The 22,921-nt window shown below is 38.1% G+C and overlaps 1 protein-coding gene across 1 annotated transcript in view; it reads left to right on the forward strand.

Moving 5' to 3' along the window:
- The first annotated feature begins 2,981 nt into the window (after nucleotides 1-2,981).
- LOC140157692 (uncharacterized) overlaps nucleotides 2,982-22,921 on the forward strand; it is a 107,070-nt gene continuing 87,130 nt past the window's right edge. The window contains exons 1-10 of the mRNA XM_072180931.1: nucleotides 2,982-3,057; nucleotides 5,611-5,796; nucleotides 11,593-11,805; nucleotides 16,676-16,987; nucleotides 17,442-17,753; nucleotides 18,676-18,903; nucleotides 19,295-19,606; nucleotides 20,471-20,782; nucleotides 20,974-21,282; nucleotides 22,036-22,263. Of these exons, the coding sequence (XP_072037032.1) occupies nucleotides 2,982-3,057; nucleotides 5,611-5,796; nucleotides 11,593-11,805; nucleotides 16,676-16,987; nucleotides 17,442-17,753; nucleotides 18,676-18,903; nucleotides 19,295-19,606; nucleotides 20,471-20,782; nucleotides 20,974-21,282; nucleotides 22,036-22,263 (2,488 nt within the window). The remainder of the gene's footprint in view (nucleotides 3,058-5,610; nucleotides 5,797-11,592; nucleotides 11,806-16,675; nucleotides 16,988-17,441; nucleotides 17,754-18,675; nucleotides 18,904-19,294; nucleotides 19,607-20,470; nucleotides 20,783-20,973; nucleotides 21,283-22,035; nucleotides 22,264-22,921) is intronic.

Here is a 22,921-nt window from a genome sequence, read left to right on the forward strand (position 1 = left end):
TATTTCAACTTCTGTGCAGCTATCGACTCAGAACGCTAGTCACTCGCTGGCTATTGTTATCGAAGTAATATAGTTCGCAAATTGAAAGATTTTCCCGAACTTTCTATAAGCATATATTTTAAATGTTGAAGACACATCATACAGGGCTGGGCTATTATATATCATAGTTTTGTGAGAATTTTCGCTATGAATGCACCTTATATCACGGAAACTCTGACAAAACTATAATATAAGGCCCATACGATAAATCTTTCATTGATTAGCAAACTATGATGTGATGTGCCCTGAGTAATTTAATTTAATTTAACTTTGTTTACAAGCTGAAAGTATTTTATGAGATCGGAAACCCCCTTGCACTTGCAAGAGTTTGTGTGTTATGGCATGTTCTAGGGGAATTCCCTTTCATTCATCAGTTGATCAAAACAAACTGAATCAGAGTTATTAATATCATAGGGGATTTTCCATATTACTTAATATTCAGTGCATAGTTGCACCATCAGGGGAAATTCCCTTGGATTGTGAAATGGAGATCATTTTGGAAAGTCCCCCAGGAAGTAAATGTGACCGAATGGTCTATTAATAGATTGTGAGTATAAAATGTGAGAGCTGGAGTTTGCTGATTACAGAATGTCATGGGAGATTGTAAACTCCACATGTGTGTGATGGTCTTTTCTAACCTCGTACTTCAAAAAAAGAAGTACATTTTAACCAGTTTATATAGCCAATAATTGAACTATTTTAATACAGCAACGAAGAAGATTGCGAGCACACAAATGTGCTCTTCCTCATCAAAGGATTAAAGTTCTTCTGTCGAATTGCTGGAGTTTACTGGGTTTATGAAAACCACACTTCTGTCATATACATCGGAGCAGTATTAAAGAAGCCTGTTCCCTGGAGAAAGAGTTGTTTATCGCTTAACACTGCTAGTCATGTAAAGACTGCACAAAAAGTAACACACTCGTTATAAATAAGGCTATATAACTTCTGAACTAAACTGAGCTCAAAAAGAAACTTATAATTTTTCACAAGGTCATATCTTGAAATCCTGTCCATCAAATTCGACCAAAATTACATACAGGTTTACTTCAATACTCTACTCTTAACACATGTCAGTAACCAAACAGTTATCCAACTGACACAACAGCAAAATGCACTGACATGGAACAGCTTTCTGGACCACATTCAAAGCCCAGCCCTGTTTCATGAAAAAAGTGTATGAAAAGCAGAAAGCAGCCCCGTTTTATCATCTGTGCAAGGATATTGTGCACATTCTCACAGATTTTTTGTGCTGGGTGCCAAATGTTGGGCTGTGAAAGTGGAGGAAGTCCTGGAAGCTGTCCCATGACAGTGCATTTTGCTGTTGTGTCAGTTGGACAACTGCTTGGTTACTGACATGTGTTTTGAGTAGAGTATTAAAGTAATCCTGTGTGTAATTTTGGTTCATTTTGATTGACATTATTTTAAGATATGTTTATTAATTGTATTTACAATGTTTTGTCATAGAAGAATGGTTTATTTACGCGCATTTTGATATCCCATTTGTCCAATGTCGTTCAATATTAACAACACAGTAGTGCTATTAAAGAAAAACACCCGAATTTAAAAGATGCAGTTTACAGCGTCATATTATCCAAACATTGTAGCACGTAAAGCCCGCCATTATCTTCCCACTCACTTCAAAATCAATTCAATACAAATAACTGCAACTTTTAACTTTGGGTATTTTCCTTTCAAAACACTGCTGTGTTGTTAATATTATTAAACAAAATTGGAGAAATGTGGACACTGCGCCAAGAAAGTATCCTTACACTTGGAAAAGTAATCACAATTACAAAACTGACAGAACCTTATTGGGGTAAATTTGTTTTTGTAATAGGTGCACTATCTAATCCTGCACGTTATGACACCACATTGAATCCAATGTGACCCCAAGAAGTAAAGTTACAAGCAATTGAATAGACGAAATTGGCCTATACGAGGCGCAGAAAGATTCCAACAAGCGCAACAAAGAGACTACACAGTTTCTTCAATGAAGCTTTATTTAAAGCATTATTTATTACAGTTTTTACTTCTCTGTACTCTCTTTTGTTTCAGTTTTCTTCAGTTTTCTTCTGTTCCTTTTGTTTTAAATCAAAGGTACACACAAATTAGCCATTTACCACTCTCAAACCAGATGTCTAGTCCGTGGAGTTTTGAATAGGCCAGTGTGTCACTTTTAAGACTGGACCTTCGTCTAATCAAATGCTTGTAACTTTGCTTCTTGAAGTCACATTGGATTCAATGGGGTGTCACAATGTGCCGGATTAGATAGTGCATCTATTGAAAAAACAAATTTACCCCAATATGGTTCAGTTTTGAAGTTGTGATTATTTTTCCAAGTGTAAGGATACTTTCTTGGCGCAGTATAATGTCAAAGCATTGTGAATACAAGTTCTGAAGCTATAGGCATATTTATAACAGCTGTGTTACTCTTTGTGCAGCCTTTATAATAAAACAAGGGAAATACATGTACACATAGCATGCTAACTTAAAATTATACAGAATCAAAATCATATCACCTAAGAAAGGTCGTGTTTATTGATATACCCAACATACAGGTGTAATCAAAGTACAAAGTATACAACTAGGCTACTAACCTACTATTACTTCACTACATAGGCACATTTTCACTCATGTAAATTAACAACAAAATAATTGTGACAGAAGATAGCTCTATTAATTATACTACGTGCATCTCACTACTCAATCATGAGATTAATAATGACGCTTTCTAATAATTGGTCAAATAACTGCACGTAACTTATAATTATCTACGCGCAGCTAACTGGACGTTATGACACGGTTAGCTTTCCATAAAACTCCGGTTCGCCAAATGCAAGTTGTGCAAGTAATCAGTGTCGTTGTTCGTTACGTGTTCAGCATCATTACTCCTTTATTTATGTCGTTATGGAGTAATGCGTCGTAGCAGCCACTTTAACAAGATGGGTATATCTATGTACATCTTTATAGTTGTATCATGTGCCTTAAGATGTACTGCTATAAATGAGGCAAACCAAGGTAAGGGACGGTAGCTGATATAATATTATAAGAGTAAACCCGTCGTCGGAACCCAATCCGTTTGGCACAAAATATATTCGAGACATTGCGATTTCCAAACGTAGGTATCGGACGTCCATGATTATTCTTGGGAAACAATAAGTGAAGTGGTATCCCGTTGCCTTCTTCACTGCAGCATTGACAGCCGTGTTTGGGGTTGCCAAAACGCCCATCACTAAATCGAAGCGAGGTCACGTATTTAGCCAGTTTTGAAGATTTTCTAATGAACGTAGATACATTGTTGAAAATGCACAAAATGTGTCCATTTCGCATTATGTTAAAGACAGTCAAAGATAATGAACATACGAAGGAAAGTCTAATTATTATTATGATCCCTTTTGTTTGTAACAAATCATTATAATAAAGCTACAGCGATGTATTAAAAGTTGACTAAATTTAAACGTAATATCCATACGCAAAGATTGTCCATTGAAATGTGTGTGATACTTTGCGTTTAAAAAATGACATTGCGATTTCTCATTTTGGACTCAACGTAGCATTAAAACGTACGTTCCACGTTGAAATATGCTGATTTTACCTCATGTCTAGGTAAAGGAAACGTAGAGGACAAGTGTTTCCCTACGAATGTTATAATCAAAATATCATGTGTTTTTTGTACAGGTGAAGGGTGGGGCAATAATTTTGTGTATCCTCGAGGTGGTGAATTATTATAGGGGGAACAGATTTGTTGACAGGTCAAAAAAGGAAGGGAGGGCAAGTATTCTTTGGCAGTGGCCCCCTAAATATTTTTCTTTCCCCTTTTTGGCCCCCCTTTAGAGGCAAAAACACACCAAAATTACGTAAATTTCCACCTTTTGCGACAATTTTGTGCACAATTTGTTGATTTTCCACTCCCGGAAAAAATCCTGGTGCCGCCACTATTTTACATAGAAACCCGATAAAGATTATGGTACTGTTTTGTTTTTATGGTAATCTAATCTTCCATTTTCTTTTTCTTGGGGTTATATGCAAAAATCTTGAATCTTGAATAAAAGGGGAATTCCAACTTCTATACCCCGGGGACTATAGGCCTACAATGATGACAAGCTCCCTATACATTGCTCGGACCAATGTACCATGCACGATGCAGTCAGAAGCGATATGTATTGTGAGCAGCACAGTACACGTATTGTTGTATTTCTACTCTATACGCTGGCGAAGTGACGTCATAATCGGATTATCTACCATAGAAATAGATGAATACAATTTTTGAATAAGAGGTTATCCGTGTTCTATAAGATGCATATCTTATCAACGACTGCTATGCCTTGTTGTTTAGGATTTTCAAAAGAAGTACCTGCATGTGCAACCCGGGGTGCAACCACGGAGCTATCATATTCGTGGAGGCGCAATGGATTATGTAACTTTGTGCCGATTAGATTTTCCGCCAAGCTATTCATCGAGAGGTACCTTTTGTTTAGGACAAAAGAGATCCGCCATTAAATCGGTAACTAACCTGACAGCGTATTAATTAACGCTTTACCAGGCAGGCTACTGTCAATAAGTGATCAAAAGAATGATATGTGAAAGCGCCCACTTGAGCGAGAGGTACCTATTGTACTCATTCAACCCAAGGGTGTGACTGAGTGTTCGCCAGCACACAAAATCACACTTTACCGTCGAAGTACAATTATTTACCACCCACCTTTATTTAGGCGCCTTATTTAATCAATTCAATAGAGTTACCCGTAACAACGTGCCATGGCTGCTATGTACACTATATAGGTATATCTGTGTCACTTTCTATAGTCGCAGTAGGCCTATATGTTGTTATCATGGTTATAGGCCTGTTCAATAAAGTCAAATGGGTTTCTTAATATCACGAATATCCATTTTAAAAGCCAGTAGGGGCAATCGATGTAGTGAAAAGAGGAGAAGCGGATGGGTGATCGAGATTGTAGGGAGAGGAGAAAGACAAAAAGAAAAAGAAAGGAAGAAAAGGTACGTGAAAACGTACGGTCTACGTTTGGAAAATCGCAATGTCTCTAATAGGTGCTTGATGGAGACGATGTGAAAAGAATATAACGTTATTCTAAATGTGGTGTTCACTTCAGGCCGTCAAGTCTCCTGAGCATCTCCTGCATTCTTTTTTTATATAAAAATGTGAAATAAATTTAGTCTATCTCATCTCATCTTATCTCATCTCATCTCATCTCATCTCATCTCATCTCATCTCATCTCATCTCATATCATCTCATCAGGCAACACACCCAAACGACATTACATTGAAAATTGTGAAAGAATTTGCTTTTGAACTAACAATGCCACTCACTCACATTTTTAATTCATGTTTGAATGCGGCTATATTCCCAGGGGTTTGGAAAAACTTCGTCAATTACACAAGTGCCTAAGGTTAAAATTGCCAAGACTCTTGATAAACTGAGGCCTATAAGTCTCACGAAGTTGTTTGGTAGAATTTTTGAAAAATATTTTCTCCGCATATTGACCCCAAACAATATGGCAATTTGCCGAATAGTTCCACCACGCATTATTTGGTTCATCTTGTCGACACAGTCCTTAGAGGAGTTGATAAGCCAGACCATTATGCGTCATTATGTGCAATCGACTTCACTAAGGCCTTCGACAGGATCAACCATAATGTAGCAATCACGAAATTGATTGATATTGGTGTCCGTAGATCTATAATACCGGTCATATGCAATTTTCTAACCAATCGTAAACAGACTGTTATGATTCAAGGTAAGTCGTCTTCATCTCTCCACGTATTGGGTAGTGTTCCGCAAGGGACCAACTTTGGCCCGATAATTTTTTCTGCTGTAGCCTCACTGCGGTGGAAATATGTGGACGATTTTACCCTTGGGGAAATTGTGTGAAGTCCAAAGGCAGCTCTCTGTTGCAAAATGATCTTAACCAACTTGGGACTTGGTGCAATGAAAATGATATGGTTCCCAAGCCAGAGAAATGTCACATTATGCATATTTGTTCTCTAAGAAATGAACCCCAGTTTCCAGTTTTTACTATCAATGGCAAACAGTATGAAACTTCTGGGAGTCACAATTCAAAACAATCTCCAGTGGGATATTCAAGTTGGTCAAATGATTACAAAGGCTTCAAAGTTCTATGTTCTTAAGCGATTCAGAGCTTCTGCAAGTGATCTAAAAAGTTTTAAAAAATCGCAGTGATTTATAGTGCGCTACGCACAGGCACAACGCCTAGACGTTGATCCACAAGCCTCAGCACACTTGGTGTGCCAACCTCGGTCTACCAAATGTACGTCCGTCCGGTATTAGAATATGTCAGTCCTCTGTGGCACAGTAGTATCACTAAACAACAAGCTGACCAGATGGAACTTGTCCAAAAGCGCGCCTGCCGTATAATACTCGGTAACCAGTACAGCTCGTATTCAGAGGCTCTGAAGACACTTGAGCTCTGTTCTCTTGTTGAAAGGCGGGAACATCTCCTTGGAATCAGAGCGTCACAACATGATGCTCCCTGCTCCAAAAGACACGGTAAAAACCCCAGGAATGCTCAACAACTTTACCCGCCTAGATGCAAGAGACTCGCTACAAAAAAACAACAATTCCTGCAGTTGTGAATCTTTTAAATTCTTGATTTGTTGTTTGTCAAAATGTGTTTTTGATATTTCTATGTTTTTTGATGTTTGCATTGTTAACCAGATGTCTCAGTTTTCTGACTGTATTTCTGGATTTTTATACCGTAATAAATTTTAAAAAATCTCATCTCATCTCATCTTATATCTTTTCTTATATCTTATCTTATCTTATCTTATCTTATCTTATCGCATCTTATCTTATCTTATCTTATCTTATCTTATCTTATCTTATCTTATCTTATCTTATCTTATCTTATCTTATCGCATCGCATCGCATCGCATCGCATCTTATATCTTATCTTATATCTTATACCTTGTATTTCTTTTCTTCTCTTATATCTTATCTTATCTTATAATCTTATCTTATCTTATCTTATCTTATCTTATCTTATCTAATCTAATCTTATGTCTTATCTTATCTCATCCACCTCATCTCATCTCATCTCATCTCATTATATCGCAATCGTTAACTAACTATTAATAATATTACATTACGTGGACAGTGCATTATCAAATCGAAGCTGAAAGAATTGTGAAAAAACAATATCACAGGTCATCTATATTCGTCATCCTAATCTTTCAACTGTTTTAACCAGTCAGTAACCAGATATTATGCTATTGATTGGTTAAAACAGGTGAAAGATTAGGATAGCAAATATATTAGAGTCACGCGGTAGCCGTGACCAGCAAGTTTTTTTTTTTTAAAAAGACTGTTAAAGAAGACTAATAAGATGCTCCCGCGAGACTATATTTACACCTAACATTAAAACACTTGACTTCTATTGTTCTATGATATTTTTCGCTGGGTACAAAGTGTATCTAAAACCATGTTTAATGTTATTTAGAGTCCCAAATTTAATATCTTGACAACTCATTAATTCAAAAAGGGACACCAATCCTACAGTCAACCATTGTTTAATAATAAACAAACACTTTTGCTTTATTTCACCCGGTATTTCATAGCGAAAATTAGTGGAAAATAATGCTGATCCAGAATTTTTGGACAAGGCTACAGCACTAGCGGGCAATCACCTACACACTACTTTTTCAGATTTACTTCCAATTATACCCTAGCATTTTCTGAGATACCCTACGTAAACATTCTGAGCCCCATTCGCCAAAAAAATCAAGTTTTTCACAATTCTTCTGTTCTTTCCGGACGATGCACCCATTCATATAATAAATAATGTACTTCGATACAGCAATTTATATCGGAGTCCCGTAGCTCAATGGTTTCGGCGTTCGACTCCGTATCCGGGGCGCCGAGTTCGAAACCCGATGACCAACTGGTTTTTTTTTTCAATATTGTATTAAACAATAATTTTATTGTCATTAATCAAGGATAACACAATTTTAATCATCCAGCTCTATTGTGATTTTTTTTATCAAAGCAAGATGTTTGATTCTCAGGTTTATTATTTATTATATTAAGGGCCTATTTAAAAACAAAAACCTATAGTGCAGCCGCTAGCAGAACAAATAATAAAAGAAATCTCTTTATTACTTTCTTTATTTATTTAAATCTGAACAACACAACAATCTGAATAACACAAGAAACTAGATCAGGTTACCAATATTTTCTCATTTAAATAAAGTTCTGTCCTACCACAGGACGATTCGTATGATCAGGAAAGTTGAAAAAGAAGGAGGAAGAACGGAATTATATCCTTGAGATAATCCCGTAGGTTATCCTGTCGCACCTATTCATAGTCCTTTATTCTCAAGTAGTTACACATCTACTTGAAAGTAGCCTTTGATGTGATGTGTGTTGCCGACTACGGTTGATTAATTTTCACTCCAGAATTGAAACCATATCCAATGTTTCTATAGATAATTCCTTGAAAGTATGACACGTGTGTGTTAAGTACCTGATATTGCTCTGCAGGGATACCACACGTGGATACTATAAGAAAGAAATGTAGTTTTGTAAAGATTCCAAAAAAATCCGCTCATTTTGGAACATATATTAATTATTTAGGAGAGTGTTTTAGGATTTTGTTAGAAACGGGATGATTTTTGATCATCTATATTTTACTGTTTTAATGTATTTTCCTGTCATTTCCTGCAAACCTAATAAAGATATTTTGATAATTGAAAATAGTCTGTATCATAAATCGTAGAGGTTGAAAGCGTAACCAAGCGTGCAAAATTATTATTTGCCATGGAACTTCGGTCATATTTTATTTGAAATAAACTGGATGTTAGGATCTGCATGCATGGTATGCATAGTATTGATGGTATACAGACACTGACCTTTCCCTAAAACTAGTAAGCAGCAACTTGTGTATCACACCCGTCATGGGTTCGAACCCTTTTGTTGTATTTTATTGTTAAACCTAAATAGCGTGATTGCTTTTGAATGAGCGGCAACACACATATTTTGTTTGAGGATAGCTGGATCTATCTCCTTTCTTTACATCTTCTCTGGTATGATAATAGGACAATAAAACATGTAATATGTATGAATGGTTGTTGAATCGATCTAGAGACCTGTCCCTCTGTCATCTTCAGCTATCGTAGAACTGTATTCCTACATGACGGTCATTTTAATTGTTATACCGTTCCGGTTGGTTTGTTGCATACACTCTATAGGTGTGAAAAATTGTTCCACTAATATGGAAGGCCAGCAGGGACAAAAACGTATCCAAAAAGAGACAACCAAATATGGAAGGCCATTAAAGTCATACGTAAAGACAAATGAGCAAAGCGGCAAAAATACACAAAGGCCTATTGACAGGAGGGACTGTCCCCACCACAGACACACAGAACAACTTGGCACAGCCTATAGGAATGTGCAACAAGATTTTCCACAGGGCTGCAAAGAACCACAAGCCGCGAAATTTTGATAGCCAACAAGCTTAAGCTATTTAATTAACCCTCGATAGAGAGCAGGGCTTGAAGAAAGAGGGAAATTAAAACCACAAATCGCGAAAGACCGCCAACAACCGCCGCTCAATAGGGATGTCAAACTATATTACCCCGCAGGGCTACAGAGAACCACAAACCGCGAAATATGGATATCCAACCAGTTTAAAATACAAATTAGCCACCGATAGAGGCCAGGGCCTGAACAAGTAGAGAAATTAAAACCACAAACCGCGAAAGAACGCCAAAAACCGCCGCTCACTAGGGATATCCAACTAGATTGGCCCGCAGGGTAACAAAGAACCACAAATCGCGAAATTTGGATATCCAACAAATTAAAACCACAAACTGCGAAAGACAACCAACAACCGCCGCTCAATAGAGACAACCGCACACTGTGAAGTACCCAACAAGCTTAAACTACAAATTAACCCCCGATAGAGGGTAGGGCATAAAGAATGAGGGAAATCAAAACCACAAACCGCGAAAGACCGCCAACAACCGCCGATTAATAGGGAAATCCAACTAGATCTATAAATCTAAATAACTATCAACTGCGAAATTTGGATATCCAACTAGATTGCCCCGCAGGGATACAAAGAACCACACACCGCGAAGTATAGTTATCCAACAAGCTTAAACTATAAATTAACCCCGATTGAGGGTAGGGCATGAAGAATGAGGGAAATTAAAACTACAAACCGCGAAAGACCGCCAACAACCGCCGCTTAATAGGGAAATCCAACTAGATTGCCCCGCAGGGCTACAAAGAACTATCAACCGCGAAATTTGGACATCCAACTAGATTGCCCCGCAGGGCTACAAAAACCACTAAAACATAATTATCTTGCTAAGTCGTGGCACTTAGACGCTTCCGTAGTATAAGCCTTGCTACATATAGTTTCAATTTGAAGTTGGAAAGACCGCCAACAACCGCCGCTTAATAGGGAAATACAACTATCAACCGCGAAATTTGGATATCCAACTAGATTGCCCCGCAGGGCTACAAAGAACCACACACCGCGAATTATTTCAAAATAAACGGCTGGTAAAGTTTTATTACATTATTTACTGTCATTAATCAAGGATAACATAATTTCAAACATCTATTTTTCGTTTTATTCGTTTTATGGAGTACTTCGTAACCCGATGACTCTCCAAGCTTAGGGCTGCTTGACTACATTCATAAAAAAAAAGAAAATCCACCAAAAAACGTTGACAACGTAAAAGCAGCAAGTTTAAAAAGCCCCACCTCGGCTCACTTTTTGAAACTTGGTCCCATTTTGAATATCAACAGCAAATCGGTGTTTATAACGTTTAAACAATAGCATCATTGCCATTAACATGCCTACTTGTTATTCGTTTAATTCAATCATTGGTCATGAACTTAATAATTATTATAAAACAAAACATATATAGGATATTGGCCAAGAACAACATAATAACCTTTCTGATCGTTCCAGAATGCTAACAACTTAATATCGCATCGGCACATTAAAGATACATAACACTTCTGGAAATGTTTTAAGTTGATAATTATGACAAAGATTAAATCAGTATCTTTTACAAATGGGACCAAGTTTCAAAAAGTGAGCCGAGGTGGGGGCTTTTTAAACTTGCTGCTTTCTTTACGTTGTCACCGTTTTTTTGGTGGATATATATATACATGATATATTATGACATGTGAATTTTTTTCTGTTTCGAATTGCACTGTCCACATAATATAAAACACAGCCAATTTACATTATAAGTGAAATACAAAATTTCCACGAGATACCGACATGCCCATCATAATCCATTTATCATGTTTATATCTTGTTGATTTATTTTATTAGTCTTTGTACTGTGTGAAACCATCTTACGATAACAAATTCCTATAATGTATTGACCATAGCTTATTTTAATCTATGATATTGACCCGTCCGCTTAAGCTGAGATTTTGGATATTTACATGAAATTATTTAAAATTTAAGTTTTTTTCTCCATATTTCGTAAATTGCAGTATGAACACTAGTCACAGTTTGCCATGTAATAAGATTATCTGTAATATATTTCAGCCCGCGCCATTCGTTTGGTTGGAGGCAGACATATAGCAGAAGGCCGTGTTGAGGTGTATCATGATAACGAATGGGGTACAATAGATGGTACACGTGGTTCATGGAAGGATAAAGCCGCTATGGTAGTATGTCGTCAACTTGGATTCCATACTGAAGGTGCCAAAGGTTATGAAAGCTCTTGGTTTGGAAGGGAAAGGGCGCGATATTACTTAGGTATGTTAAATGTACTGGGAATGAGAAGACCTTGAGTGAATGTTCGCATGATGGATGGGGAGATTATCGCTACCAAAATCATTGGAACGATTTCGGAGTGTCGTGTGGTAAGTAAACACTGGCCAAAAGTATTGCAACGTCGCTGAAAAAAAGAAGAATTCGACAGCTGTAAGGGGCGCACCATTCGATTTCCAGTGGGGCATGAGAGGTTTTTGAGAGAAAAAAAAAACTTTCCGCCCGACCCAAACTCTCATTCCCCCTGAGAATCTAATGGTGCATCCCTAACTTACAGGATGTAATTGGACAAGTTTCAAACTTTCTTGGAGTGAATTGACTGAAGACTGGAACATAATATCCTGTTGATTTAACATTACGTACATGTACTAGATGGCAATGTTCTTTGGATGAAATAAGCAAGATAAGGCTGTTCAATAGGATTGAAGGTGTCCACTATGTTGACACCATGCGGTATTCCAGTGCTTACAATGATTGAATGCAGAGAAGAACAAACTTTAATCCACAAAATGTCCAGATGCCTTTATATTGGTCGCCAAATGGTTTAATTGGTTTTGCAAGATATCATGAAAATGTTTCTGGGAGAATGATTCATGGATGCGCAGGGTTGAATAATTAAATTACTAGGCTTAGAAGACGATTGTCCTTCATGGGGGTGGGGGAATCAAAAGAAGGAACGGCCGCACGGGTACCCCATAAAACACCTGATACCTAAAACGGTGTCTTGTGTGTTGCCTGTCTAAATTTCGTTAAGTCATTTATGGAGTACCCAACTGACTTTATTATTACAATTGGAATTCCTCAGTCCCGCAAGACGTCGGCCATCTTTGACTATTATTTCGCTCAAGCATCACTTCCGTGCACCTTCTTTCGTAACTATCTTTCTGATACCTTCCCGATACCAATTAAACCATTTAGCGACCATTCTAAAGGCATAGGGACGTTTTGTGGAATAAAGATTCTTCGTCTCCTCGTTCAAACAGATGCCCATTATTCCGCCATTGGAATGCGCGCATGATGTCACCAGAGGTGACAACGTCCATCACATTAGTCATGTTAGTCTGGTCTAACTTATTTCATGCATAGAAATTACCATGAAATCGACAGGATATTGTATGAATGTTCAACTTACAGTTAATCGAATTCTTCTGTTCAACGATGTCGCAATAGTTTTTATAGAATTGCAAACCCCTTGCTTGTATAAAGTACACTACATATTTCATTCACTTTTCCATATTCCCGATCAAGTACAATCCCTCATTTCAAATATATAGTTTTGGTTTCTCTTTTGTTCAGAAACCAAAAATCAAGGGATTAAAAAGTAGAGCTGATCTGATCTGCAATCATAACACTATTATGCTGGGAGGACATAGTATAGGGTATATAACCAGAAGTATACAATAGCCTATTGTGCTAACATAATTATTATCATGATTGATATCGGAAATCTATCCGCGGACGACAGTTGATGCTCTCTGTCGAAGGTAGGTGGCATATTACACTCACGAGTTCTAGGCCTAGAAATCATATACATGCGCGTATACTGAAGGATGGGGTGGGGTGGGGAATTTGTTTGTTTGTATGAAACATACACGATGCATGGAGATGATTTGATTATGAATTAGTTTATTATCCCCGGGAAGCACAACCCATACCTCTTTAAGAGGGGGCTCCCCTCCCTATATAACCACCTCTTTCCTAAATTACCTCTTTCCCCTCCTCCTCCCCTACATTCGATATCTTCATCTCGAGCTCTCCTCTCCCCCTTCTCTTTCACTTCCCATGCTCTCTCTCATCTGTTTCTCTCTATCCCGGCCCATATCCCCCTTGCCCTCCAACCCCCCCCCCCCACACACACACACACACACACCCCAATCTTTTCCCTCTATCTTCTACTTTTGCAGTAAAATTGCTTCAGTAAAAGTCATTAGGTTATTAGAGGTCATATAATGGCCTTCCATCGATTCTGGTACATGGGATTAAGGACATGAATCGATTTTGTTTTTATAGCACCTATACAATTACAGTAGTGGCCTCTTTTGTAATGTCGAATGCAAATATTTCGATGGTCTATATATTTTCACAGTGAAATCAGCTTAGGCTATTTCGTAGTCTCAAGCCAATGCTTTCAAACTAAATCAATGCTTTCAAATGTAGACTGTTTTGTTCGACTTCTCTGCTCGTGAATATTGCACTGCGAAATTTAAACATTTCTTTTGTATACTTAGATCAGGTAACTCGAAAATCCTGTAATTTTATTCGTCACACCACTTATAAGAAACTGAAACCAAAACCGAAACTACCTGTCACAAATGTTTAGTTTTAAACAAAAGGTAGAAACAAAGAGTTCGATATCTTGTGATTCAAGTGGTTAGGCAGGACAATAGGAAACCACGTGACCAAAACCAAAACCAAAACTAAAACTATATATTTGAAATGAGGCAATGTACGAGGGGCGGTCAGTATGTAATAAAAGTTGACTTGTGACCCAATACGCCGTAGAAGTGACGTCATAATCGGATTAACTACCACAGCAATAGATGAATACAATTTTTGAATAGACCGCGGCTTACACTACAAGCAGATTGCACTAATCACCTATGTATGTCAGCAGATTGAATAGATTGAATACAATACCGCCTTTTTTCATTCATTCATTCATTCATTCATTCATAAACACGGTTTATTAAGAAATTGTCATCACAGTATAAAAACCGAATTGCAACAAGTTTACATACAAATTCACCCTAAATAATAATCATATACACGATACGAGAAAATTACAAAAATATCAAAACAGCATTGACTAGTACATAGGCCCCATACACTCATACAGACCCAATCACACACCCAATCACCCCCCCCCCGCACATCCCACCCACACACTCACCCCAACGCACCCCCACCACACATCCCACACACCCCTACATATTCACCCCCCCCCCTCATCACACACACAAACAAATCACACACTGAACACAACCTTAAACGCCCACGGCACTCACTCCAACACTACCCACACGCAACCCACACACACCCCTACACTTTCAAGAATCAAGCCAAAATTTATTTTTCAAAGATACTTATCTTACAGGTGCGAGTGATCAGCCTTTCTTTGACATCTATGGTTCAATGCATCGGTACCGCGTGCACGTTGTAGTGCAGGGCGGTATAGTCAAACTTGTATTAATTTATTGCTATGGTAGTTAATGCGATTAACTACGTCGGATATATAGATTATTTTCACGGAATTTCTCTATGATCACATAAACACTATGCCTTTGTCTTTCAAACAACACATGTAAAAATATATATCACACACGTGATGACGTAACCGCATTAGCATAAACTCAATGATTTACAGTCACTGGCTGAAAACTTACTTCCATCACTAAAATCATCTTTGTCGGGCTGGAAAGGTTTAAGTTTATCTATAATGTGTGGTCAAAACAAGATTTTTCTTTCAATAAACGTTTTGATATTGCCATCAATAGCAAACGTGGAAAATTAATGTTTTTTAACAGTTCTGTTGACTAATCCCCAAACATTAAAATGGGAGTCTCCTTATAAAATATTTGAAACCGTGATTAAAATGTAACTGTTATTCTACATTTACACAAAAAGTAGGGAGAGAGAGGTCATCGTTGGAATGAGAAATTAATTTTTTTACTTTTCTGTTCATTTGAGGTTGAGATCATCCATAAAAAATCACATGAATTATTAAATTTCTATTTACATAGCATTTTGTAATATTTTAAGACCTATTTACAAGAATTTTTGCCATTTTCATACATTTTTAGCATGTTGTATCGGTCATCCCACCTGCGCATGCGCAGATTATTGTTTGATTTGCATCAGTTATCATCGTACTGAGTATCAGCTCTCATACATGACAAGTCATCATATTTTCTTCTGTTTCATTTTGGAGATAATTAGGCCTAATGTCATTTGTAAAAACTTCTTTTTCATTTTCGCCATTTTTGCCGAATAATGCTTCCCTTCAAGTCCTAAAGTTGCTGAAGTTCAAAGACGCCTCATTTTCAACCAAATTTAATGGCAAGTCTCATATTTTATCAAAAACAGACCCAGGAGCTGCTAGTGTTTATTCCTGCTAAAAACTAGCCACACGCACTATGTGCTCTCGGACGTTTTAAACATGTGCCTTCGATGTAATTTAAAAAGCCCGCATTTTGCTTGATTTGACAATGCCTTAGTCTATTGATTTTATCTTCATACACTCCTATATCAAAGCAGCCAATCAGAAAAGCTGTTAGAAAAGTACGAAACATGCATTGATTGTGTATATTGTGCACTCCGCGTACTGCGCGCGAGTTCGCGTCGCGTAGGATTGATTCATTTTTCGGGCGGGTTGATGCATTTATATTTAGTTCTGTTTTCCAACATTTTTAGTGATAATTTGTTATATAAAAAAGTAAAAATCATGTATTTTTTCTTCTCCCCCACCCCCGCCTTCGGGGCTCGTGCATTAGACGCATCAACATCAGCGCCCGTGCATTATTTTGTCTAATTTCTCTCCCAATAAGTAATACGCGTTCATTATCCTATAAATAATGCTGTTAAGTAATCAAGATATGGTGTCATTTATACGTATGTGGTTTGAAAGACAAAGGTACAGTCTGTATGTGATTGTTAAGAAACTCTATCCACATATTCTATGGGGTCAAATGCCAACTTTCATTACATACTGACGGCCCCTAGTATAAGTATAATTATTAAAAACAATTTGAACAAATGTAAAAATTTAGAAAGCATATAAAGCTATTACCCCCAATTGCTTTCTAGAAATAATCTTATCTTACTTATGAAAATAGAAATGTTTCTTCTTATACTTTAGAACAAGACATTCGCCTCTTCGGAGGCCATTATTCTAACGAAGGTCGTGTCGAAATGTTTCACAATGGTGGATGGACCCCACTTTGTGATGCCTCGTGGGGTGATAAAGAAGCTGTGGTAGTATGTCGGCAACTTGGATTCCCCATTGATGGCGCCAAAGCTCAGAAAGGAGCAATGTTTGGAGTGGACCTGGAAACTAGTCTACTCGATGAAATTTCGTGCAATGGCACTGAAAGCACGTTACAGCAATGTGCTCATGCAGAATGGGAAGAACACAACTGCAATGAAAGTCAAATGGCTGGAGTCATCTGTGGTAAGTAGTTTCTTGTTCCTATGTAAACCTACAAATTTGAATGTTAAATCAAGTACACGAGGAACAGAAAGAAGAAGAATATGATGATGATGACGACGACGACAACGACGACGACGATGATGATGACGAATCGTCATTGACGATAGATGGTAGTGATGATTATGATGATGGTGATGATGAAGATGATGATGATGATGATGATGATGATGATGATGATGATGATGATGATGATGAAAGGAAAAATGGAATGTAATGAAGAAAAATGATTGAAACAACGAGAAAGGAAAGGGAGGGGAAATATGACAAAGAAAAAGAGAGGGCGCAGAAGAATGAATACGGAAGGAGGAAGTACAGATAAAGAAGGAAAGGAAGGATAGGGACAAACTTAAATACTCGGTTTCCATGGCACACAAGTTACCTTTCAATATACAAATTCATGTGATATTTCCTGTAGCCCCGGACGTTCGCTTTGTTGGCGGTAATTATTCATACGAAGGTCGTGTTGAGGTGTTTTACAATAATGAATGGGGTACAGTGTGTGACTATGGATGGAATGATAATGACGCTGCTGTAGTATGTCGACAACTTGGATTCCCTTATGAGGGTGCCAAAGCTTATGGAGATGCTTGGTTTGGAGAGGGAAATGGAACTGTTCATATCGAACATGCTCAGTGCAATTATGATAACATGATGTTAAGTGAATGCTCACATCAGGGATGGGGAAGGAGTTCCTGCAGTCACGAAAACGACGCCGGTGTGTCATGTGGTAAGTGACAGGCGCTTATCGTCTCGTTCAGTGTCGTTGTCGAATACAAACCCGCCTGACCTTTTTACCCATTAGCCTATTTGATATAAACACTACTAAGAATTTAAAATACCAGTTCCACAGATGCACACCGACATCGGCTGGTTAATAATTACACAGCAGAGACACTAAAATGAATACCCGGGATCGATACACGTGAATGTGCTATGCACGATTTGATATTCAGACGATAAATCTTTGGATACCGGGGTAGAAAATGATGAACATCTCCCGTATTTTTTTATTCTAAAGAAGCCAGATTTTTATGCTTGCACTTGAATATATGTGTTGAAAGGATTGAGCTCAAAAACTGACAAAATTCTGATTTTGTATGTGCCGAACTATAACGCAGCGTAGGCCACTCGTGGAGGCAGTCTAAAGCAGATGACCTCATGGTGTATACCATGCTCACTGACCGTACAGAGGTCAGTCACCAGGCTATTGTCAATAGCCTTAGTCGGATGTCCCTCGGCCCATTATGCGTCTCAAAACTATTAAACAGGTCGGAACAAAATGGCCATGCGTGGCTGTGGACTCAACCTACCATGGCGATTTCTGCCATGAAGATATCAGGGCGATGACATTGTGAGATGTTTGACATCAAATGCAGATTGCCTAATGATAATACAATATGATAGCTAACGCTTCGTTAGACGTTATTCCCGCTTTTTGTATTTTCTTGTATAGCCACGATTCGTCTAGTTAATGGACATAGTTCACACGAAGGTCATGTTGAGATGTTTAATATAAGAAATGGAAATGCTGGATGGTTTCCAGTTTTTGATGCATCATGGAGTGACAAAGAAGCTATGGTAGCGTGTCGTCAACTTGGATTTCCAACTGACATCATTAAACGTTATTCACGTTTTCTTGTATTATATAGTTGCTATTCGTCTTGTTGATGGACGCAGTTTAAACGAAGGTCGTGTTGAGATGTTCAGTATAAGAAATGCTGGATGGTTTACAATTTGTGATGCATCATGGAGTGACAAAGAAGCTGTGGTAGTATGTCGTCAACTGGGGTTCCCCACTGAAGGCGCTAAGGCACAGAGTGGAGAAAGATCCATAATGGAAGTGGGACCTTGTTTGCTCGATGAATTTTCGTGTAATGGTACGGAAACCATGTTACAGCAATGCTCTCATTCAGAGTCGACAGGACAAAACTGCAATTATAGTGTGGCTCGAGTCATTTGTGGCAAGTATTCATTGTAGATTTTATTCTTCATGGGTAACTTCAATGGACAGGAGATGGTTTAATAAGTCTTTTATGATTGTTGATCGTGCACCGGTGTCATTTATTCCCGTAATTTGCTTATTATTAACGTTTAACAGCCTTTTAGACTTCAGTATAAGAGGTCAATATTGTTTTTAATCAAAATGTGATGAATTTATAAAATCCTCATAGGATTATAAGTTAAAATGCTTTCTCAGGTAAATAAAAGTTGGTATCTTTACTAGCTTATTTGTTTAAGATCATACTTTTAATTATATGATTATTTAAGCAAGCACCGTTCGTTTGGTTGGAGGCAGACATCGCGCAGAAGGCCGGGTGGAGGTATATCATGATAACGAATGGGGTACAGTATGTGATTACAGTTGGACGAATGAAAACGCTATGGTAGTATGTCGTCAACTTGGATTCCCTGCTGAGGAGGCTAAAGCTCATAAAGGGTCTTGGTTTGGACAGGGTATTGGATCTATCTTTCTTGAATATGTTAAATGTCTTGGCAAAGAGAGTGCTTTGAGGGAATGCCCATATGCGCGATGGGGAATCAATAGCTGCAGGCATTACGATGATGTCGGTGTGTCGTGTGGTAAGTAAAATTATCAACTCTTTACTACCATGACTACTATAGAGTACACTACAAAAAGAACTTATTTCAGTTAAAGGGTGTCTCCGGCAATCATAACATATATGTTAGAAAAATAATTATCAAGCACGAATCACATGGTTTTATATAAAAGTAACTCATATTGACCATAAAAACGAATAAAAACAGTCGGCTCTCAATACGCGATATTCAAACTTCCCGCGCCGAAATTGCCTGAGTGCAAGGACGTAATGGTTATTTGTGCTCAATAGTCGTCAGCCGTCGTTGTATTACTGGGACGTCATTGCACTCGACAATTTCGCGTGTTCAGAGACGGATATTTTTATTCGTTTTTATGGTCACTATGAGTTTAAAAACAGGGAAAATATGACACAACATCCAATGGGGGAGTAACACAAAACATATAAATAAAGTTAAACTATATTTATATGTGTTGTGTTACTCCCCCATTGGATGTTGTGTCATATTTTCCCTGTTTTTAATTTTATCCATTGCTAGTGTGACACTGTTGTATCCTTTTGGATCCATCCTTTGGTTCCCCGCTGGTCAGTTGGAACAGATTTTACCTGTTTTTACACTATGAGTTTGTTTTAAATAAAACAACGTGATTGGTGCTTGATAATTATTTTTCTTACATATAAGGCATAATGTTGTGATTGCCGGAGACTTCCTTAAATTAAAACAAAAATATATTTTTTTCAAATCACTCCTAGAACATAGTTGTGTTTGTTGGGACAAATTATCATCTCCAACATGTCTTGTTTGTTTGATGTTTGTTTTCTAAAAATAAAGCTATCTTATCTTAAGTAACTAACTGAAAGTAGCAATGTTCTTTATATACATTAGAACAAGACATTCGGCTTTTCGGAGGCCATTATTCTAACGAAGGGCGTGTCGAAATGTTTCACAATGGTGAATGGACCCCACTTTGTGATGCCTCGTGGGGTGATAAAGAAGCTGTGGTAGTATGTCGGCAACTTGGATTTCCCATTGATGGCGCAAAAGCGCAGAGTGGAACAGGGTTTGGACTGGACCTGGAAACTAGTTTACTCGATGATATTTCGTGCAATGGCACTGAAAGCACGTTACAGCAGTGTGCTCATGTAGGATGGGAAGAACACAACTGCAATCAAAGTCAACTGGCTGGAGTCATTTGTGGCAAGTAGTTCCTTGTAGACTTTTCTGGTTCGTATGGCAACCTCAAAGTTTCATATCAATACAATCAATAAGTGACATATTTGTCTAATACTATTTTCCTAAATTCTATACATTTTGTTATTACAACCTGTATTCTTTACAAATGACCTTTCAGTATACAAATTGATGTTTGTTTTTCAATTGTGATGTAGCTCCTGACGTTCGTCTCATTGGCGGTAATAATTCATTCGAAGGTCGTATTGAGGTGTTTTACAATGAATGGGGTACTGTGTGTGGTCGTGGATGGGATGATAATGATGCTGCTGTTGTATGTCGTCAACTTGGATTCCCGTATGCGGGCGCCAAAGCGTATGGATATGCTTGGTTTGGAGAGGGAAATGGATCTATTCATATCAGAAATGTTCAGTGCAATTATGATCATAAAATGTTAAGTGAATGCTCACGTGAAGGGTGGGGAAGCCATTCCTGCAGTCACGAATACGACGCCGGTGTGTCATGCGGTAAGTGATATGCGCTTATCTTCTCGTTGCCTGGTCTAGAACCTGGTCTACAACTCAACCAAATAAATTGCTCATTTTCCATAAAAGTAAAGCCTGGTGGTTATCCCATATGTAACTGGAGAGTCTGAAAGAATCAGCAGACATCGCAACCGCTATGAGACCGCACATTAACAGAAAAATGGTGGTCCACACCAAAGACAAGCACGATCCAGTCAAAACTCCCAATTTTGTGTACGAAGTCCCGTGTGGAAGCTGCGACTTAACTTACGTATAGGTGAAACAAAAAGAACGATCGGCACGCGGGGTACGCGGTTAGACGAGCACAGATGGGAGGCGGAAAAGGCAAGTCAACAAACATACACCTGGTCAAAAAGAAAAGAATCCTAGAGCCAATTTAAGAACTTAGCTATTAGTGACCATGTAGCCAGGGCTAACTTGTTCATATGTGATGCGATCAAGCCAAATCAGTCGGAACTCGGAAATATTGATTTTGAGATATTTTGATTTTTTTTCCTTTTGTTTCCCCTTGTTTTGGGAACTCTTTAATTGCTCATATCTTTGGAACTGGTTGTTCAATTTCAATGGGGTTTTCTGCAAAATCCAGCTTTGTAAATACTTTTTACTATCCTATAGGAAACTGAAAATTTAATATTGCCGAGTTCCGACTGGTTTTGCTTGATCGCATCACATATTATCAATTTGTTGGAGTCTAAAATCCCAGTTATTCCCGCTTTCTTGTATTTTCTTGTCTAGCCACAATTCGTCTTGTTGATGGACACAGTTCACACGAAGGTCGTGTTGAGATGTTCAATATAAGTAATGCTGGATGGTTTCCAGTTTATTCTGCATCATGGAGTGACAAAGAAGCTATGGTAGTATGTCGTCAACTAGGGTTCCCCACAGAAGACGCAAAAGCTCAGAGTGGCGCACGTCCCAGTGTGGAACCAGGAGCTTGTTTGCTTGATGATATTTCGTGTAATGGTACGGAAACCATGTTACAACAATGCTCTCATTCAGAGTTAAGAGAACTAAGCTGCAATTATAGTCAGGTGGCTCGAGTCATTTGTGGCAAGTATTCCTTGTAGATTTCTTTCTTCACAAGTAGCTTCAATCAACAGGAGAGAGCTCAATATTGAATTAAACAAGCTTTACTGATTGTTGTTTAATCGTACACTAATATTATAATTTGGTTCACCTCAAGTTCAGTAGTGACGTACGTGCGTATTTCTCTCACCGCAGTATCGAATCGCGCGCGTAAAGTTAAACGCGCTGAGTGTACACGCACATGTATACAGGGGTGACTTGTCGGCACGCTTGCGGCGCAATCGCGAAAAAGCATTGACGTCACTACCGAAATTGAGGTGAACCAAATTATAGCCTTTAAGAATTCAACAGAAGAGGACTCAATAACTCACGTTTTCAATCCTAATGTAATGAATAATTCCCCATAATAAGTTCAATTGTTATTCTAGTCTAAGCGTTCATATAAGTTGGCAGCTTTACCATCTTATACAGGTGTCCCAGAAAGAATTACCGGGTGAATGAATTTGAACGTAAGTTGAGGAATTGGCATCAGAAGCCAAAAATTAAAACAACAGCGTGTAACCCATTTTACTCTACACCTTATACGCTAGATTTA

Source organism: Amphiura filiformis, chromosome 7 (assembly GCF_039555335.1).
Source record: "Amphiura filiformis chromosome 7, Afil_fr2py, whole genome shotgun sequence".
NCBI classification, from domain to species: domain Eukaryota; kingdom Metazoa; phylum Echinodermata; class Ophiuroidea; order Amphilepidida; family Amphiuridae; genus Amphiura; species Amphiura filiformis.